Here is a 19,554-nt window from a genome sequence, read left to right as displayed (position 1 = left end):
ATGCACATGTCTTGGAACAGTGGGATGGGTTTGTTGTTGTCGTATTTTGTTTTTTTTTTTAATGGAGAGGCTGATGACTAGTTCACAGGCATTACCTCCTGTGTTTGGGGTTTGTTGCCTCTGACGTGGAAGCTGCAATCCTGATACACCAGCAACGAGAATGGCAACTTCAAGCCTCAAAGAACTCTTGGTTCCAACCACAGACAGGGGTGTTTGACTAGCCAACCCGAGCAGTTATGTGCTTTTCTAGATGTTGGCTGTTTCCTTATCCACCCTAGATGGAAAGAATGGTTGGGCCTCTTAATCTGGTTGGCATTTGTTGGCAGGATTTCAGATAGAGTCTAACATAACTGATGAAAATTGCTGGATTTGTATTTCAAGAAAGGAGGTGGAAATGGAGTGCTATTTTTTGGATTTGCCTAAAAACATTTTTAGCAGGGCAATGCTTGAAATTGTTTTAAACTTATTGTAAAAGAACGGACCCAGAGAACCGTTACAACAAATGTTTAGCTTACCGAGTTTACTTGAGCTTTACTTAGCTTACTTGAGCCATCACTGAGGCTAAGAAATAGGACTTTGCCCCCCATTCCAGAAACCCTTCCATATTCTCCATCTCAATCACAGGCCCTCACTCCCCCAAAGGTAATCATTATCCAGACTTTTACAGTCATCCTCTTGTTTCTATAGCTTTGTCTCTCACATGTACATTCCTAGATACTATATTTACTTTTACTCATTTATTAATTTGATCTGTCTTTAAAAAAATTTTTTAAATGTTTATTTATTTTTGAGAGAGAGAGAGAGAGAGAGAGAGAGAGAGAGAGAATGAGTGGGGGAGGGGCAGAAAGAAGGGGGAGACACAGGATCTGAAGCAGGCTCCAGGCTCTGCACTGTCAGCACAGAGCCTGACGTGGGGCTGGAAATCATGGACTGCAAGATCACAACCTGAGCTGAAGTCAGATGCTTAACTGACTGAGCCACCCACCTCATGATCTGTCTTTTAATTATAAGTTCCTTTCCATTCCTTGCTTTTCTCTTAAAAATTATTCACATTTATGGGGGCACCTGGGTGGCTCAGTTGGTTAAGCATCCGACTTAGGCTCAGGTTATGATGTCACGGTTTGTGGGTTCCAGCCCCACGTCGGGCTCTGTGCTGACAGCTTGGAGCCTGGAGTCTGCTTCTAATTCTGAGTCTCCTTCTCCCTCTGCCCCTCCCCTGCTCACGCTCTGTCTCTCTGTCTCTCAAAAATAAATAAATGTAAAAAAAATTTAAAAAAATTATTCACATTTATGGTGCAATTCACATACCATAAGTCACCTTTTAATGTTCACAATTCAGAAGTTTTTGGTATGTTCACAAGATTGTGTAACTATCACAACTAATTCCAGAGTATTGTCATCAAGCTGTTAAGAAATCTATACCCACTTCAGTCACTCTCCACCTGCTCTTCCCCCAAACCCTTGCCAAACCACTGATCTTTCCGTTTCTATTCATTCGCCTCTTCTGGATATTTCCTACGAATGCAATCATATGAAATGTGACCTTTAGTGGCTGACTTCCTTTACTTGGCAGATTGTTTTCAAGATTCATCAGTCTTGTATGGCCTAGATCGTGGTGATGGTTTCATGAATATGTACTTATCTCTAAACTCATCAGGTTGCATACATTAAATTTATACAGCTTTTCGTATGTCAGTTACACCTTAATTAAGGGGTATAAGAAAAAAGATTCATCCATCTTGCAGCATGTAGCAGGACTTTGTTCCTTTTTATGGCCACATAGCATTCCATTGTATGTGGATATAATTTTGTCTATTCATTCATTAGTTAAGGAACATTTGGGTTGTTTCCACTTTTTGGATACTATCAAGGATGCAGCTAAGAATGTTTGTGCGTACGTTTTGGTGTCACATATGCTTTCATTTGTCTTGGGTATATACCAAGGAGTGGAATTGCGGAGTCACGTGGTAACTCTATGATTAACTCTTTGAGGAACTGCTGAACCGTTTTCCAAAGTGGCTACCTTATTTTACATCCCTATCAGCAATATGTGAGGGTTCCAATTTCTCCATATTTTTGTCAACACTTTTTGGTTATAACCATCCTTATAGATCTGAAATGGTATCACATTGTGGTTTTGATTTGCATTTACCTAATGACTAATTATGTTGAGCACTTTTCATGTGCTTATCAGTTATTTGTACACCTTTGGAGAAATGTATGTTCATAGTCTTTGTCCATTTAAAAAAAAAAAGATTTGGGTGGCCATACATTCCAGTTGGCCTGTGACACTCTTGAGTTTTGCCTATTGTAGTCATTTTTTTATTCTACTTTGAATTTATTTATTATTGAAGCACAGTCGACGTCTCTACCCATTTTAAAATTAGGTTGTCTTTTTACAGTGAATTGTGAGGGTTCTTTATTTATACTTTTTTTTTTAGTGTTTACTTTTGAGACAGAGAGAGACCGAGCGTGAGTGGGGGAGGGGCGGAAAGAGACACACACACACACACACACACACACACACACACACACACACAGAATCCCAAGCAGGCTCCAGGCTCTGAGCTGTCAGCACAGAACCTGACATGGGGCTCAAACTCTAGAACCGTTAGATCATGATCTGAGCTGAAGTCGGACGCTTAACCAACTCAGCCACCCAGGCTCTCCCAGAGTTCTTTATTTATAAATGACCCCAATTTGTAATGGCTTGAGTTATAAGTTTTTGACTTTACGATGGTGCAAAAGCCACACACATTCAGTGGAAACTGTACTGCAGACATTGAATTTTGATCCTTTTCTGGGCTAGCAGGATGCACCACAATCCTCTCTCGTGATGCTGGGCAGTGGCCTGGAGCCTCAGCTCCCAGTCAGCCAGGTGGTCACAAGGGTAAACAACCGATACGCTTACACCATTCTATTTTTCACTTTCAGTACAGTGTTCAATAAATTACATCAGATATTCAACACTCTATTATAAAACAGGCTTCGTGTTAGGTGATTTTGCCCAACTGTAGGCTAATCTGAGTGTTCTGAACACATGTAAGGTAGGCGAGGCTAAGCTATGATGTCAGTGTCAAATCTAAGAACTCTTTGCTTCGTCCTAGATCCTGAATATTTGCCTCGATGTGTTATTTCCTAAAAACTTACAGTTTTATGTTCTATATTAGGTCTATGATTCATTTTCAGTTAATTTTTAGTTTTTTTAAATGTTTATTCATTTCTGAGAGAGAGAGAGAGAGAGAGAGCATGAGTAGGGGAGGGGTGGAGAGAGAAATGGGCAGAGGATCCGAAGCAGGCTCCAGGCTCTGTGCTGACAGCAGCGAGCCTGATGTGGAGCTTGAATTCACGAACTGTGAGATCTTTTTTTTTTTTTTTAATGTTTTTATTTATTTTTGAGACAGAGAGAGACAGAGCATGAGCAGGGGAGGGGCAGAGAGAGAGGGAGACACAGAATCCGAAGCAGGCTCCAGGCTCCGAGCTGTCAGCACAGAGCCTGACGCGGGGCTCGAACTCATGGACCGTGAGATCATGACCTGAGCTGAAGTCGGTCGCCCAACCGACTGAGCCACCCAGGCGCCCCAGATCTTAACCTGGGCCAAGGTCGGACTCTCAACCGACTGAGACACCCAGGTGCCCTGAGTTAATTTTTATATAAGATAAGAGGGTTTTTTTTCTTTCTCCCATGATGAATCCAGCACTATTTGTTGAAAGTTGAATTACTATATTGAAATGATGGTCCTGACTAGCCACACCACACCAGCCTAAAATACTTTTAATGCAATTTTTTTCTAGTCATACAGTGATGGGAAAACAAACCACACCACATTTGGTATTTTGTGAGAAATCTTGAGATTCAGAGATTTCGTATTTGAGAGTCCTAATCTTGTCCCTTTGTTTGTTCTCTAATAAGTAGCCTTTTACGGTGGCTGCAGAGAGCTGGGAACATGTGGCAGCATGGGGATGCCTAATCCATATGTCTCAAGCCAAGTTTAGATAAAGAAGTAGGAGGAAGAGAAAAAAGAAAGAGAGGCCCTGCACTTTAGCTTTGAATCTATTAATTTTTACCTGGGTGACCTTGGACTGCCTTCCTGTCTGCCAATGGGAATGATGGGCTTTCTTTGCAGACTCCTTGTTGTAACATCTCACACATCAAGCTTCCGGCCTAGGCCTGGCTCCAGCACACCTCTGGTCCCCAGGGGAGAGGAGGACATGCAAGGCTTTTTTCTTCTGGGAGTCCAACTCTCTTCCTGAGGCCGGAGGAGGTTGGACTACAGGCGTACGTAGAGCTGAGCAGGCGGCGAGTGGAGATCTTGGCTTGGCCATGTTGGACAGAAGGATGAGGGTGCCATAACGTGCTCTCCGCCCTGCCCCCCACACCGCCCTCCCGCCCTCCCTGAGGCCGCAGAAAAGATCAATGACGTAAATGGATTAGGAAAAGCCTGCCTGGCCTCTTCCTGCTGTCACCCCACCTGGGGCTGGAGATTAGTGGGTGGCAGCTGTGTCAGGAGGACAGACATTTAAATGTCAGCTTTGGTCGAAAGGAGCCCTTCTAAGAAGAGAGGAAAAGAGAAGACCAGCCTCCTTCACCCCTCCTCCGGCGGGTCAGTCCCACGCTTCCCTGAGCCTGCACTTTTTCAAAACACAGGACTCGCCTTCCTTCCAGTGATTTTCACTCCTCAGGCAGGTGTCGTGATCATTACAGACAGGGCTGGTTCTGGCGCCACATCCGACTCGGCGTGTGGCAGGGGAAAAGCCATGAATCATGTAGTGGAGATTAAAAAAAAAATGCCGTTAACCTACTTTCCCAGACAGAGAGGAGAGCAGGCAGAGGATGCTACCTGGGCCAAGGGAGCTCTTTTCAACAGCGCAGCCCAGCTCAGAGGGCGGTGCCATTCTCATGGATCATTTGTTCATTCATTCATTCATTCATTCGCCTAAGCTTTCATTTCGGAGTTTATTTCCTCATTCACTGATTCAGCCAGGCAGACTCGCAGGTCCCCCCAAAAAACATTTCTGTAGCTTCCTCTGTGTGCCTAGCCCTGCGCCCAGCCCCGGGGATGCAGGTGATGAAAACATGGTGCTGCCAGGCCGCAGAGGGGGCTGGGCTGTGCCTGGGCTGGAGCGGTGAGTACAGGCCCAGAGAGCTGGTGGACGTTGTGGGGACTCTGCCACACGCATGTCTCTGCAGGCATGAGCCCGGCCTCTGTGACCCTGGCCAGCGCCCTGCAGGTCAGGGGCGAAGCTCTGTCGGAGGAGGAAATCTGGTCCCTCTTGTACCTAGCTGCGGAGCGGCTCCTGGAAGACATTCGTGAAGGTAAGAGGGTGTTTGGGCCACATGAATCGCAGGGAGTTGAACGCAAGGCTTCCCAAGCCATCTCTGACTGCTGCTTCTCAGATCTGTTATCAGTCCAAAGCATTAGATCAAGTAGTCAAATGACACCTGCCTATGGAGTTGCCCTGGGAAGGCAGGCCTGTCTCTCGGACCCATGGCATGCAGCAGAGTTGAAAAAAGGCCTTGCTTCTAGGGAGACAGTGGCTGCAGCTATATGGGCCTCTCCCAACACCTGGATGGTCTGAGCATAAGGGACAGGAGGCAGGGGGCTGCCCTGCTGACACTCCCATATTGTCTCCTGCCAGATGGTGTATCACCTGTGCCCCATCAGGGGCTAGAACCCACACACTAGGTGGTCTAAAGAGCGGGAGGGAGGTTAATATAAAGAATTATTAAATTCCAACAGAAGAGTAATTGTAAGATACGGTTCCCCAGGACTGAGGGAAGTACCAGTGAGGGACAAACTTGGAAGGGAAGCCCCTTCCCCAGATCGGGGTTCAGATTTGCTGGAATTGCTGTGGTTGGAGCCCACGATGAAGGCGAAGTTCGCTGCTTTGCCGGGCCAGAAGGGTCTGGCATTCACTGGACAAGCGAGGCACAGGAATCGCCACCAGGGGCGAGGGTGACCCTCTCTGGATGGAGGAGGGCAACGGGGAGACATAACTTCCGGAGCTAGTGCTGCCAGGAGGCCTGGAGCCCGCGGCGTCTGTGCAGAAACAGTGATCACTTGGGGCCGGGAGGTGCGTGCTGGACCACGGGTCCTTTGTCAGGGCAGAGCGTCACCAACTGTCCTCCCGCCCGCGCTCTGAGACCCGAAACAGCAGGAGGGCCCCGCCTCTCGCCATGTCTCTCTAGCGCCCTCTACTGAGAAAGCTGCATGTCGCACTCGCTGTAAGGGAGAGCTTGCTTCAGGGAGCAGGTATTGAAAGGTGAATTTGGAGCTGCGAAGCCTTAGGTTAATAACTGGAACAAACGCTGAGTACGCACACTCACATGTCAGCTCCGAAGTCACCCGCGAGACCGCAGCCGAGGCTCCCCACACATGAGTGAGACCACATGAGCAATCAGGCGGGTCCCAGTGTGGGAAGATAAAGGAGGCTGCTGTGCACCTCTACCTTCAGTTTCACCCTCCGGTGATTCTTCACTCCCTCCTCCCTGCCCCGGGTGTCGGTTCCAGGATGGGGGAGGGGAGACTGATGAACCCCTACAGTACGCCCAGAAGACCAGCTGCCTTGGTCCCAGGCTTGGCTCCAAAGAACTCAGACTTGGGCTTATTTCCAAGTGGACCTCTGACCTTGAGACGCTTGGGGCACTGAGGAATTTGGATACAGGTGGCTGGTTTCCTGGCCACCACTGTGGTCGCCCTTGGTAACACGTGGTCTTGTGCACGCATGTATCGGGGTTGTATCCACTTCATGTTTCCCTGGGCATTGCTCTCAGTCCATCCCAGGGGCACCTGCTGGTCGCAGTCCCACAACTGGCCCTCCGGACAGTGGTCATGTCTCTATACTCCCATTATGGCCTTGTTTTCAGATTCCTCGGACTATGTGGTCTGTCCCTGGTCAGCCCTGCTGTCTGCAGCCGGAAGTCTTTCTTTCCAGAACCACATTTCTCACATAGAGGCTGCTCCTTTCAAGGCCCCTGAACTGCTACAGGAACAGAGTGACGATGAACAGCCCGACGCATCTCAGGTAAGTTGTGGGGCATCTCTGTGGCACCTTTGGGCCTGTCCCGGGGAAAGGCCTGGTCCTAGGACCTTGGATCTGTCCTGGGGGTGGCATCCCCAGCTCCCAGTTTAGCCCCGAGGAACACTAAGGCAGAATGGATTTAAAGAATATTATTCCCAGGCTTTTTTTTTTTTTTTTTTGCCAATCTTTTAGTTATTTGATGAAGACAGGTGACCTTCTCTGAGCTTCAATTTCTACACCTGTAAAGCAGGGTTAATTTGACTTAATCTATCAGATTATTATAAATATTCAAAAAGAAGTGTTGGAAAAGTTGTGGGTACACGGTCTGAGCCATGGGTACCCATGGCAGCATGTAGCAAAACCCTAAAACGTCCCCAACCAGGAGTTGATCCTAAGGTAGGAGTAAAGACTGATTTAACTGCAGTAATGTTCATTGTTGTATTGTTGACATTAGTGATAAACTGGAAACAATGTCCAGTAAATAAGATAGCATTAAAATGAGGCTGTGGGGGCTTATTTAATGGCTTGAAAAGAACCTAAATATATGCATGTATAATGTGACCCTAGTTTAATAAACACACACACACACACACAGGGGAGAGAGAGAGTTCTAAAAATATATACACGAAGATGCCTGCAGTGATTATTTCTGGATGGCAACATCAGTGGTAATTTTAGTTTTTTCATGGACTTGTTTTGCTTCTGGATAGCCAAAGGTCTAGTAAACATTATATTCAATTTTTGAAAGAAGAAATTCTTTTTTTAAATGTTTATTTACTTTTGAGAGAGAGAGAGAGAAAGAGAGTAAGGAGGGCAGGGGCCGGGGGGGGTAGGGACAGAGGATCCGAAGTGGGGTCTGCACTGTCAGCAGCGAGCCCCATGTGGGGCTCAAACTCATGAACCACGAGAGCATAACCTGAGCTGAAGTCGGATGCTTAACCGACTGAGCCACCCAGGCGCCCCCATAAGAAGAAAATCTAAGGAGAAAGTGGTGTAAGGCAGGCACACAGCACTCAGGGCATAGTGGCTCTTAATCAGCGAGTTCTGCTTCTTCTTGCCATCCTTTCAGGAGAAAAGTACAGCCTGGAAATTCCGCCTCTCTTGGAAGGAGAAGGCGTCCTGGAACGGAGGCTGCTTTTCCTTCGGGCTCAGATAACAGGGGCTTGGTGGCTTCCAGGGTTGGTTTATCTGGGCCCACGTGTCTCCAAGTCAGATCACAATAGCGAAAGCATCAAGTTCCCCATTGCAGTGGCCCTGACTCTGTCACCCACAGGCAGACACCCAGCACCCCGAGCCCCTCTACTCTTTCCTGTACTGACAGAATCTCAGGGATAAATCCCTGGACCCCTGTGTTAGATACAGATGTGGGTGCCTCTCAGTCCCTCTGTTTGGGTCTCTCTGGTGGTGCCTCCTACAGTCTGGAGTCAGCTGACATGCCACAGCTGGAGCCAGGGGATCTGACTTTCTTTTCTTTTCTTTTTTTTATAATTTTTTTTTAACATTTTTATTTATTTTTGAGAGACAGAGCACAAGTGGGGAGGGGCAGAGAAAGAATGAGACACAGAATCCAAAGCAGGCTCCAGGCTCCGAGCTGTCAGCACGGAGCCTGATGTGGGGCTCCAACTCACAAACTGTGGGATCATGACCTGAGCCCAAGTTGGACGCTTAACCGACTGAGCCACCCAGGCACCCCAGGGGGATCTGACTTTCTGAGCAGCCACTAGAGGGGCGCATGCTGATGCACCCCAAAAATGCAGGGGACTTAGCTTCCTGGGGGGTGAATTGTGGCAAACTGGTGCTTAGTAGGCCAGGTCACCTGGCCATTACCCCTCTTAACACATTCCTACCATTCAGTTCTGTTAATTGCTCTTCTCTTCCGTCCACTGCAGGCTCCTCTCTGCATCCAACTTGGCTCAGGTCCTGTGGGAGGTGAGGTGAGCAGTCAGGAAAGTGGTCTCAGCAGAGGCTTTGCTCACAATCCTCCCCCAGCTCTGGGCTCTGTCCTGAGCTTTGGAGGATGTATGCCGACTCATCTCCTCAGACCAATATCCAGCTCTCCCAGCACACAGAGGCATTTTTCCCACTGCTTGGCGAGTTCCAGTGCAGGTGGAAGGTGTGCGCTGGTCTCTAACTATGAGTCACTCAAGCCACTATCACCCCATCCTGTGCTCATGGCAGACATCAACAATCCATCATGCTGTTCTTTCCCGTGGCACCAGGAGTTGCATTCAAAACTGTCACCACCCTTCTCCAGGCAGCATATACTAAGGGGCTGGATTTGGGATTTGAGAGGAAGCCTGTTGTCACTTTGGCCTTAGGCACCACCAAGGGTACTTAGAGCATTTGGAATCCAGGTCAGTTCCCCAGTGTGGACGGTGCCTCTGGCAGTGCTCAGGGCACGGCTCCAGCATCTGCTCTCAAGACCATTTCTCCAGAGGTGAGGATGAAATCTGTGAACTTGTCTGCAGGTGTCTAGTCACGTTCCTCAGAGGGCTGGTTGATCGGGTTGGGGATATAAGGTCAGAGAGACAATTGGCACGTGTGATACTGGACACATGCTCTTGACCTAGGGATGCCAGAAGCCAAAACCAAAGTCACTTGTACTTAACTGAGTGGATGGCTCAAATAAGCGTGTATTTTCCACATACTATGTTTTATGAATTCAGCGTGTCCCTTCTGAAGTTCTCAAAAGTCATTTCCCGTGATCCTAAGGGGAATGCGCCTTGTCAATTACAGTAGAAGCCCCACAACAATAACAGATTGACATTGATTGAAAACTTAGTATAATCCAGAAGCAACATAGCCAAGGCTCTGGTGCCTGGCTTTAGGTCTTCTTTGGGAAAGTTCCCAAAGTTTCCTTTGCATTGCCTCTTCTGTATAATGGAGACAATTAAAATACCAACCTCACAGGATGGTGGTGAGGACCGAATGAGTTAATGTAAGTAAAAGGCTTGGAGCAGAGCTTGGCATGTAAGTGCTCCACGTCCGATAATGATAAAAAATTTTCATGACCATTTGCAGGTTCTTTTTACTCAATCCTCATGAGTATTCAGGTAGAATACTCACTTTATTATTATTATTTTCTTTTTATTATTAAAACAATTTTTTAATGTTTATTTTGAAAGCAGGAGAGACAGAGTGTGAGCGGGAGATGGGCAGAGAAAGGAGACCCAGAATCTGAAGCAGACTCCAGGCTCTGAGCTGTCAGCACAGAACCTGATGGGGGGCTCAAACCCATGAACCGGGAGAGCATGACCTGAGCCAAAGTCAGACACTTAACCGACTGAGCCACCCAGGTGCCCCAGAATCCTCATTTTGAAGATGAAGGAAGTGAGGGTGGAGAAGTCAGATAATGTTCTTCCATTTCATCTTGTTTTCTGACAGGTGATGCTTTTAAAGCAGGCTGTCCCAGGGGCGCCTGGGTGGCTCAGTCGGTTAAGTGGCCGACTTCGGCTCAGGTCATGATCTCGCGGTCTGTGAGTTCAAGCCCCGCATTGGGCTCTGTGCTGACAGCTCAGAGCCTGGAGCCTGTTTCAGATTCTGTGTCTCCCTTTCTCTGACCCTCCCCCGTTCATGCTCTGTCTCTCTCTGTCTCAAAAACAAACGTTAAAAAAAATTTTTTTAAAGCAGGCTGTCCCATAGTGTTTCACGTGCAGATGGTTTAAGCTATGTGCCATCAGAAAGCCTAAAGTGCAGCGGCTGGCACCACAGATAGAGTTATTATTTGCTTCACCAGGAGTCTTGGGATTGGTCGGCGGCTCAGTAAATGTCATCGAGGATCCAGGCTGTGTATTTACATTCTACCCTTTCTAGCTGCTGGTCTTTTTTCCGGTGCCTGTTGCCTCATGGTCCCAAGATGGCAGCTATGATCCATATACGTTGTCAGCATTCGAGGCAAAATTGAGGAAAAAGTGGGACCATGGACTGTGTTCTTATTGTCAGTAAAGCAAAAGCTTTCTCAAAAGCCCCTTAACAGACTCCCCTTGCGTCTCTTGCCAAAGTGGGGTGTCACGGTCACTGTGGTTTTAAGCCGCTAGAGTGGGAGACGGGAAGTTCACGGGAGTCGCCGATGGTGGGGGGGCTAGCCGGCCAACACTGTCTGCCGCACGTGGAAATGGAATTGTGATTTATTTGCAGGACTATGGAATACCAGAGGTGACCAAAATCTAATCTTGTGCTTTTTCTCTTGAGCAGGTGCACGCCTATTCTTTAGGAATGACCCTCTACTGGTCAGCAGGCTTTCATGTCCCACAAAATCAGGTCTGTAAACAAGGTACTCAAAGTCTTGCCAGGTCATGTCTTTGGATTTAATGAGCAGTTTTCTTCAGGACAGGGACCACTTCTCTTGAGCTCTGTGTCACCACTCCGTCCTCCTGGGTTCTAGGAAGGCATTGCCAACGGGTTACAGAAGTGCTCCCGCTGAGTTTAGAAACCACCGCAGAATGCTACTCAACATGGCCATCCAGGCAGCCACGATTTAGGGTTGGCAAGCAAAATAAGACTTATCCGCTCAGAGGAAGTGGCAAACTAGAAGATTTTATAGATGGCGAAGATGCAGATTTATAAAACAGGCTTTAAAGCAGCCGTTCCTGACGTGAGATGCTTTCCTGAAAAAGGGTTCTGTGCTCAATTGATTTGGGAAAATGCTCCCTCTATTACCTTCCTCTTCAAGATTTTGCAGAGTAATTTATTAAAGACTCCAAGAAAGCTTAAAGCATAGAAAAATTTTAAACTTTTATCACAGCACTGTATAAAACTTTTGACTACAGAGTATGTGTGTTTGTGTGTGTGTGCAAATTTTCATCTCACACTATAAGAATTTCTTAGACCAGGGTAACAACAGCCAGAGAATTCTCCTCTTCCTTCCTTCCTTCCTTCCTTCCTTCCTTCCTTCCTTCCTTCCTTCCTTTTGTTCCTTCCTTCCTTCCTTCCTTCCTTCCTTCCTTCCTTCCCTCCTTCCTTCTTCTTTCCTCCCTCCCTCCCTTCCTTCCTTCTATCTCACCTTTGTCTCTCTAATTCAACATCCCAATGTTTCCTGGTGCTTTGTATTCTCATCCCTCCTCGTGTGATATCCTTCTTACCTCCCCACTCTACTCATGGGGTTAGATTCCACTTCTCAGCAGGGCATACCTGGAGCCCCAAATTGGGCTCTTACCTGTAGCTCTGGTTCCTTTCTGGAGCTCTTCCATAATCAGGGCCAGTTTCACGGGCGTGTGGCCTGTGTAATCCAATAGTGCCCTGCGCTTACAAGGGCCCATGCTTGGTGTAATGCTCTGATGTCACCGTCTTGAAATTCTTAAAAGTTTTGAACAAGGGGCCCTGTGTTGTCATTTTCCCCTGGGCTCTGTCCTGCCCACAGTGCCCTTCTTTTCAGACATGCCATACTTACTATATACTGCTCCTTCTATCTGTGGTTCCTCCCCCCACTTTTCTCCTGGTTAACACCAGTGTGCTTTTGGAGATTTAGTTCAAGTTCTTTCCCCCAGCTCCTCGTTCCCTCCCCAGGTTGGGTTAGACCTTTTCCTCTGTGTTATCACCATGTCTGTGCTTCCCAAGACTTGAGTCCTTATCTCTCTCTCTCTCTTTTTAATGTTTATTTATTTTTTAGAGAGAGAGAGAGAGTGCAAAGCAAGAGAGGGGCAGAGAGAGAGGGAGACACAGAATCTGAAGCAGTCTCCAGGCTCTGAGTTGTCAGCACAGAGCCCGAAGCGGGGCTCAAACCTACAAACTGTGAGATCATGACCTGAACTGAAGTTGGATGCTTAATTGACTGACCACCCAGGCGTCCCAGTCCTTGTCTCTTTCGGTGACCATATTTCTCATCAGACTGTGAAGTCCTTGAAGACAGGGACTGTCTCCCACTTTGTTGTTCAGGCATTGGGATTTGCTGTATGAGTCCGGGATGCAGCATCCCTCTTACACATGGAGATGGGAATTCACAACTGATGCTCCATGGCAGGAAATGGTAGGGCAGCCCTTACCTCGAAAATGACTCACGGTATGGGTGAGCGGGACAAAAAGCCTGATTTTGAGTCTGAATTTGAGGACTTTCCCAATATAAATGGTGGCCACTTGAATGCACGAGGGAAATGCTTAAGCAAATATTTTTTCTTTTGCTTCATGGCTGCATGTGACATGAAGTTCAACCAGTGATCATTGACCTTGTGCTGACCATTGGAAATGCCCAAGGATGAAAAGGCACAGCCCTTATGTTTCTGGAGCTCACATTCTAGGGGAAAGGCCCAGTGAGATCCACCTAAATAATTTGAGAAGTAATTTGGCAGAAAGTAATTGAGGAAGTAATTTGAGAAGTAATTGCATTTGAAAAGTAATCGAGAAATAATTTGACAGGTTACCCAGGTGGGTGAGAGTTGAAGGCTGATCCCTGGTTTGATGTGTGTACTTGGCATGGGTGGATGCCCACTTTGTCAAGCACCTATTTTTCATAAGTATTCCAAGCACAGGTTTGTGCTCTCTGGGTACCAAAGAACATTCCAGACTAGAAAGCAGCAAACTTCACACAGCTGGCGTAGAGATCGTTGCTCTGCATTTTGTGGCCTTGGTGATATATCTTGTGTCCGTCCCCAAATGCTCCAGAAGGAGCAGGTGTCTGTCTAGTGGTAATGAGATCATCTGTTTCCATTAGTCCCCACCGCACACCCGACAAGGTATTGGACTCAGCTGTCCAGGCTTCTCATGCAGCCCCTCTTCTCTCCAGCCTCTGCAGCTCCGTGAGCCCTTGAGCTCCATTCTGCTGACCATGTGTGAAGACCAGCCTCGCAGGCGGCTCCCCTTGCAGTCAGTTCTGGAAGCTTGTCGGGTTCATTGGGAAGAAGTGGCCGTATACCCAACCTCTGCCGGTCTCCACGTTAGACGGCTGGCTGGCTTGGTTCTGGGCACCATCTCGGAGGTCAGTGTAGATCTGCGCTTCTCAACCCAGGAGCCACTAGCTAGGGGGAGCTATTGACATTTACATTAGCTAAATTATAGTTAATTGAAATGCAAGTAAAATCTTCAGCTCCTCGGTCATACCTACCACGTTTCAAGTGCTCAGTAGCCACATGCAGCTGCTGATGACCATACTGGACACGGAAGATCTAGAACAATCCCAGCCTTGCAGTTCTGTTGGGCAGCGCTGGTAAAGATGATTGAGCAAGCCCAGATTTCTAATGTGGCTGAGATTCTTGGAATCTTTCAAAGAAGCTCTTTACACAAAAACAATTACATTACATGTTTGTAATCCGTGAGTCAGGTCACCTGTCAAAATTCAACTAGGCTTCATGCAAGGAACTTTCCCTGACTGTGCCTACAGTCCCTGGCCCCTCCCTCCTTCTGCTATCTTGTGTCTGCAGAGGGTCCCCCTGCTGCACTTGTCACATTTGCTGCCCTGTGTGCTCCTCACCGCCTAGTAAGAGGCTGGCACATAGTAGGCATTTGGCTTACGTGGGGTTCCCTCCAAACAAAGCCAGAAATGGTGATGCTTATGCATGTTATTTATTGGGTAAGTGCCCGTAGGAGAGCGGGAGTGATGGAGGGAAGACAGGATGGGAAATAAGCCCAGCCAGAAGGTGGTCTCAGGTGGAGACAGCCTCCACCTGACCGCACAGGGGTGGAGTGGGGATTCTGGGGCAGAAATTACTTCAGCATTGGCCCCCTTGAGGCCGGGGCAGTGCTGGGACTGGGGAGAGGCAAGCAAGGTGCCTATGATAGAAATGCAAGGAGGTCTGCATTTCAGAGGAACCAGAGAGAGGCAGGGCTGGAGACTGGCTGGGCACCTGTGCACCAGTCCAGGGGGCTGGTTGGAGAACTGAGACCAAGACTAACACAGGGGCAGTGTGGATGGAGAGGAGGGGACTGCTGGGGTGGATGCTGTCCACAGTCAATCAGAAAATGCCTGCTCTGTCTTGTCCTCCTTCTTGGATCCCTTTTTTCTTGGCACCTGAACATGTTGCCCCTGTTCATTGAGCCGGAGGAGCTATAATGAAGCATAAAGCACACAGTAAGGTCGGTGGGGTGGGGGTGGGGGCAGACAGACAAGCAAGCAAACATGATATAATGTGTCATTGAAGGAGATGTGAGTGATATGATGAGGGAAAGTGACAAAAGGACACTTCCCTCTGCCTTCAGGGCAGAAGTGGAGAGCTTTGAAAGTACAAAGAACATAGTTCTGGGTCTTGAAGGCACAGAGGAGCTTAGCAGGGAGACCCTAGCCAGTCGGGGGAGCACATGAGCAAAGGCACGGTTGTGCTTGAGTGCGCTGATATGGGGGGAGGGGAGTGAATTACCTCTAGGGCGCATGTGGGTGGTGGGGTCCGGAGCACATTCTGGTTGCCACTGTTAGGCTCTCACTGTGTGGACAGATACTTCTGAACTGACTTAATCTGACAGCCAGTCTGTATGTGTCTATATAAATGTCCCCTCTTGACTTTGGGGTGTGGATGTGTGATGCACTTGACCTTCAGGTGGAGAGGAGACTCATGGAAGAAAGCTCCTTGGTGCAGCAGGACAGAAGCTGCCTGCTCAGGCATAGGCTGCATCAGGCGAGCTGCGAGAACACAACAGTATGGGCCCTGGAGCGTCTGCACCCCTGCAGAGGTGGGTATGGTGCCCCGAGACTCCCACTCTACTGTTTCCCGCCCCGAGTGGGCCGGATGTCCGTGCCGTGGTGGCAGAGAAAACCCGGGCAAGCTCCCCTCTTCCAGAGAGCCCCCACAGGGAAGGGGCTGGGTCCTGAGGAAAGCTTCACCTGGAGCTATAATTTTGTGTGATATAAATCACACATAAATTTTTTTTTTATTGAGTTTTAACTGTTCCAGCTGATAAGAACAAATTTCAACACACAACATAACGGAAGACTTTCTTTTCGTTAGTTTCCAGGTGGAGCAAAAGGAAAAGCAATCTGTAAAAGATTGTTTCTGTTGTTGCTGTAGGCGTGTCCAAGGAATGGTTTTTAGAATAATCTTGTCTCTACTCTTCAACTGGATCGGAGGTTTTTAAAAAAATTAATACTACTGTTTTCTGTCCCTAAGACAAGGTACTCTTTGCCACCAGGTTTTATTCTCCCCCTCAAAAAAAAAAAAAAAAAAAACAACAACTCCTCTGAACCCCCTGTAGCTGTCATTTCCATTTCACATGTGAGCAAATAGACTCAGAGAGGGTAAATAAGTCACACAGCCTGTAAGTCATGCTGCTGATATCCACTTGATTCAAGAGAGCCATGCTCTTTGCCTCTTCTCATGCCCTGTACTGTGCTGTTTGGTTAGTTTCAGAGAGAAGCACAGAGACCCAGAGTTCCCTGGAGCCCGGTCTGAGCACCTCAGCACCCAGTCACCATAGCCTCTCTGTTAGCAGGTAAGCAGTAAGGTGTCCAGGGGGTGGGCCATCCACGTGGGGACTGCTGTGTCTTGCTTCTTTACTGATTACTGATACAAAACCCTTTGCTTCTCCAGAAAAAGCTGACCCTATTCCATTGGCAGGTGAAAAAAAAAAAACACATTTAAGCAGATATGCAGCCAAGGTGATGAGGGACCTGATGGCAGGTGTGCTTTTGGGCCATTCTGTCTCCCCTGGGAACCAAGTTCACGCTTCCATGTTGTGATTTTCTGTTGCCCCATGAGGCAGCATAGCAAACAACCACAAAACACGCTGTCTGAAGATAATGGTTTACTTAGCTCTTGATTATGGGAGTTGGGAATTCAGACTGTGCTCTGCTGGGAGGTTCTTCTGGACTCTGCCAGATGCCTTTGTGATTGGCTACAGCCTGGCTAGTCAGCCTCACTTCTGGGGGTGGCTGGTTGTTATCTGGGGGCGCCCTGGATCTTCACCAGCAGGCTTGCCCGGGGATTGTTCTCATGACAATGGCAGAGCTGAGAAAAAGAGAGGGAGGGAGGGAGGAAGGAATAGAGAGAGGGAAGGAGGAAAGGACAGAGGGACAGAGAGATGCAAAGGGCAGGGGTCAGGGAGAAGCGGTTGGTTTGGGGATGAATGTAATATAGATGCTTAAATCTGCTCGAAACCACATGAGACGATATCCTCCTGCATCTGGAACATTAGGAATTTTGTAACTTGGGTGTTTATTTTTTTATGTATCGATTTGTTGTCCTTCCATGATTCGGCCAAGGGCTGTGGCAGTACTTGACGTCCAATACAGAGCTGGGGCTTGACAGGATGCAGTCGAGTTCACCTTACAGTGATTTTGCCTGCTATTTAAAACTCTATTTTTGGGGCGCCTGGGTGGCTCACTCGGTTAAGCGTCTGACTTCGGCTCAGGTCATGATCTCACGGTTCGTGAGTTCGAGCCCCATGTTGGGCTCTGTGCTGACAGCTCGGAGCCTGGAGCCTGCTTCGGATTCTGTGTCTCTCTCTCTCTCTGACCCTCCCCCATTCATGCTATGTCTCTCTCTGTCTCAAAAAAAAAAAATAAACATTAAAAAAATAAAACTCTTATTTTCTATTTGCCCAATGAAAACGGCTTTTTTTTTTTTTTTTCTGATGCTGGAAACAATGTGTTTTTTTTATTTCCGAAACATTTTGTTCCTTTAAATTTTTTTAATTTTGTGTGTGTGTGTGTGTGTGAGAGAGAGAGAGAGAAGAGAGAGACCAAGCTGGGGAGGGGCAGAGAGAGAGGGAGACACAGAATCCAGAGCTGGCTCCAAGCTGTGAGCTGTCAGCACAGAGCCCGACATGGGGATCAAACTCCCGAACCATGAGATCACGACCTGAGCCGAAGTTGGACGCTTAACCGACTGAGCCACTCAGGCTCCCCTACTTCCAAAACATTTTGAACGATATATAAAATTCTTTTTTCTTGAAACACTTCCTTTATTTTTTCAAATGTTAGTTTATTTTTGAGAGAGAGTGAGAGCATGTGTGTGCTTGTGTGGTGGAGGGGCAGAGGATCTGAAGCAGGCTCTGTGCTGACAGCCGAGAGCTGATAGGGGGCTCGAACTCACGAACTGTGAGATCACACCCTGAGCCAAAGTCAGACACTCAACCTACTGAACCACCCAGGCGCCCCTGTACAATATATTAAATTCTAAGCAGGAAAGTCAGAACCTCCTGCGATCCCATCACCTGTGTCAGGGTGTTCAGGAGCTGGCGTCACAGGACCTGCCTGTCCTGAGCACAGTGAGCCAAAGCAGGGTCTTGGGGGTGGGGAAGAAGTGGACTGTGGCCTTGCACCTCAGACCCCGCCCCGCTCCTTCCCTATGCAGCCCTAGCTGCCTCATTGGAAAAGTGGACACGGTAATTTCTCCCATAGTCGTGGGGCCAAGGCTAAGTGCAAACACACCCTGTCCAGCTGAGCACCTGCAGGTGTGGGCTTTGACTGCTGGAGGCTGTTTCCGTTGTTAACCATCTCTCCCCTTCTTGACCACTGGCCAGTGCTCTTCCAATTGAAGTTCCCCCAAATCTTCAGGAGGGACCGCGGCTCAGCTCCAGCACCGCTCTGTCTGTGGCAGCAGAAATCTCACAGCCGGCAACTCCTTCTCAAAGGGCTTTTCTGCAAAGGAAAGGAAAGGTGAGCAAAAGGGGCCCGAAGGACGTTCTCCAGAGAGATGTGAGTGGGGACCTGTGTGTGGCTGACACAGTAGTTGAAAGTGGGCAGGTTCCTCTGGGGGTGGGGTGGCCAGGCCCCCTGGGCTGAGATTTGCAGAACTAAACTAAAATAAACTTTACAGTTGCAATCCGGGCGATAGGTGTTTACTGAGTGGCCTTGCTGTGGTAAGTGCTGTGTAGGATAGAAGCTTGAAGTAGCCAGGTCCAGCTGTTCAGGAAGTTGACTGCCATCAATGTGGGGTAGTGGCAAAACAAGGCATATGAAATAAGAGGGCTGACAAGGCTGAATGTACTTGGAAGGGGGCCTTGCGAGCAGGCAAAATGCAGGAGCAAAGGTTTGGGTGAGCAGAAAGGAAGGGAGATTCTCCATTCTGCTTGGTACACAGGGTAATAAGGTTTGGGCAAGTGTGAGGAGTAGAGGCTACAGGGTAGCCAGGCCAGGATGCCTTGGCCTTGACGTCCAGGTTGACAGGAGGGATGGATGTCCAGTGGTCCCTGCAGTGTGCTTATGCCTCCGGGAACAGTGTCTCCTTGCAGGCAGGCCGGTCTCTCCTGAGGGTCCAGCTTACTAAGCCTGTGCTGGAGGGTGAGATCAGGGGTGGTCCAGCCGGCACAGCCCTGGAACCAGCCAGCAGAGCCACTTGTGGTGGTTAGAAGAGAAGCACTCCCGTTCCTTGAACAACACTGCCATGAGCTGAAAAATTGTCCTAATAATCACACAAGCCCTCAGTGATCCCAAGGGGATCAGGGCCCCCTGGAGCAAGGATGCACCCCCACAGGGCTGGCTGCTCTCTGAGGAGGCTGCCTTTGCCAGGCGTTCTGCCTGTGCATCTAGATCCCTTTGGGGATCAGACTCAGGTGCCCCCAGAAAACCTTTGTCTGTTGCAGAGAGATTTGCTTAAAGCTCTTTAATTCGAGAGTAGTTAAGCCTAGAGCAGCTTCAGGACATCCTCCCCCTTATGACTTTCAGCTCCC

The 19,554-nt window shown here is 48.3% G+C and overlaps 1 protein-coding gene across 5 annotated transcripts in view; it reads left to right on the top strand.

Annotated features, from left to right (window-relative positions):
• The window catches only part of FRMPD2 (FERM and PDZ domain containing 2), a 100,423-nt gene that overhangs the window by 9,767 nt on the left and 71,102 nt on the right, over nucleotides 1-19,554 (top strand). For all 5 annotated transcript variants that reach the window (XR_002078773.2, XM_019444865.2, XM_019444868.2 and 2 more), the window contains exons 2-8: nucleotides 5,192-5,317; nucleotides 6,869-7,026; nucleotides 11,218-11,283; nucleotides 13,742-13,933; nucleotides 15,486-15,618; nucleotides 16,287-16,374; nucleotides 18,406-18,541. Coding sequence is in view for 4 of the 5 variants with exons in the window: in XM_019444865.2 (XP_019300410.2) it covers nucleotides 5,192-5,317; nucleotides 6,869-7,026; nucleotides 11,218-11,283; nucleotides 13,742-13,933; nucleotides 15,486-15,618; nucleotides 16,287-16,374; nucleotides 18,406-18,541 (899 nt within the window). In the remaining variant the exon portion in view is untranslated. The remainder of the gene's footprint in view (nucleotides 1-5,191; nucleotides 5,318-6,868; nucleotides 7,027-11,217; nucleotides 11,284-13,741; nucleotides 13,934-15,485; nucleotides 15,619-16,286; nucleotides 16,375-18,405; nucleotides 18,542-19,554) is intronic.

This window comes from Panthera pardus, unplaced genomic scaffold (assembly GCF_024362965.1).
Source record: "Panthera pardus isolate Hobbes unplaced genomic scaffold, ASM2436296v1 HiC_scaffold_22, whole genome shotgun sequence".
NCBI lineage: Eukaryota > Metazoa > Chordata > Mammalia > Carnivora > Felidae > Panthera > Panthera pardus.
This window is presented reverse-complemented; position numbering and strand designations above follow the sequence as displayed.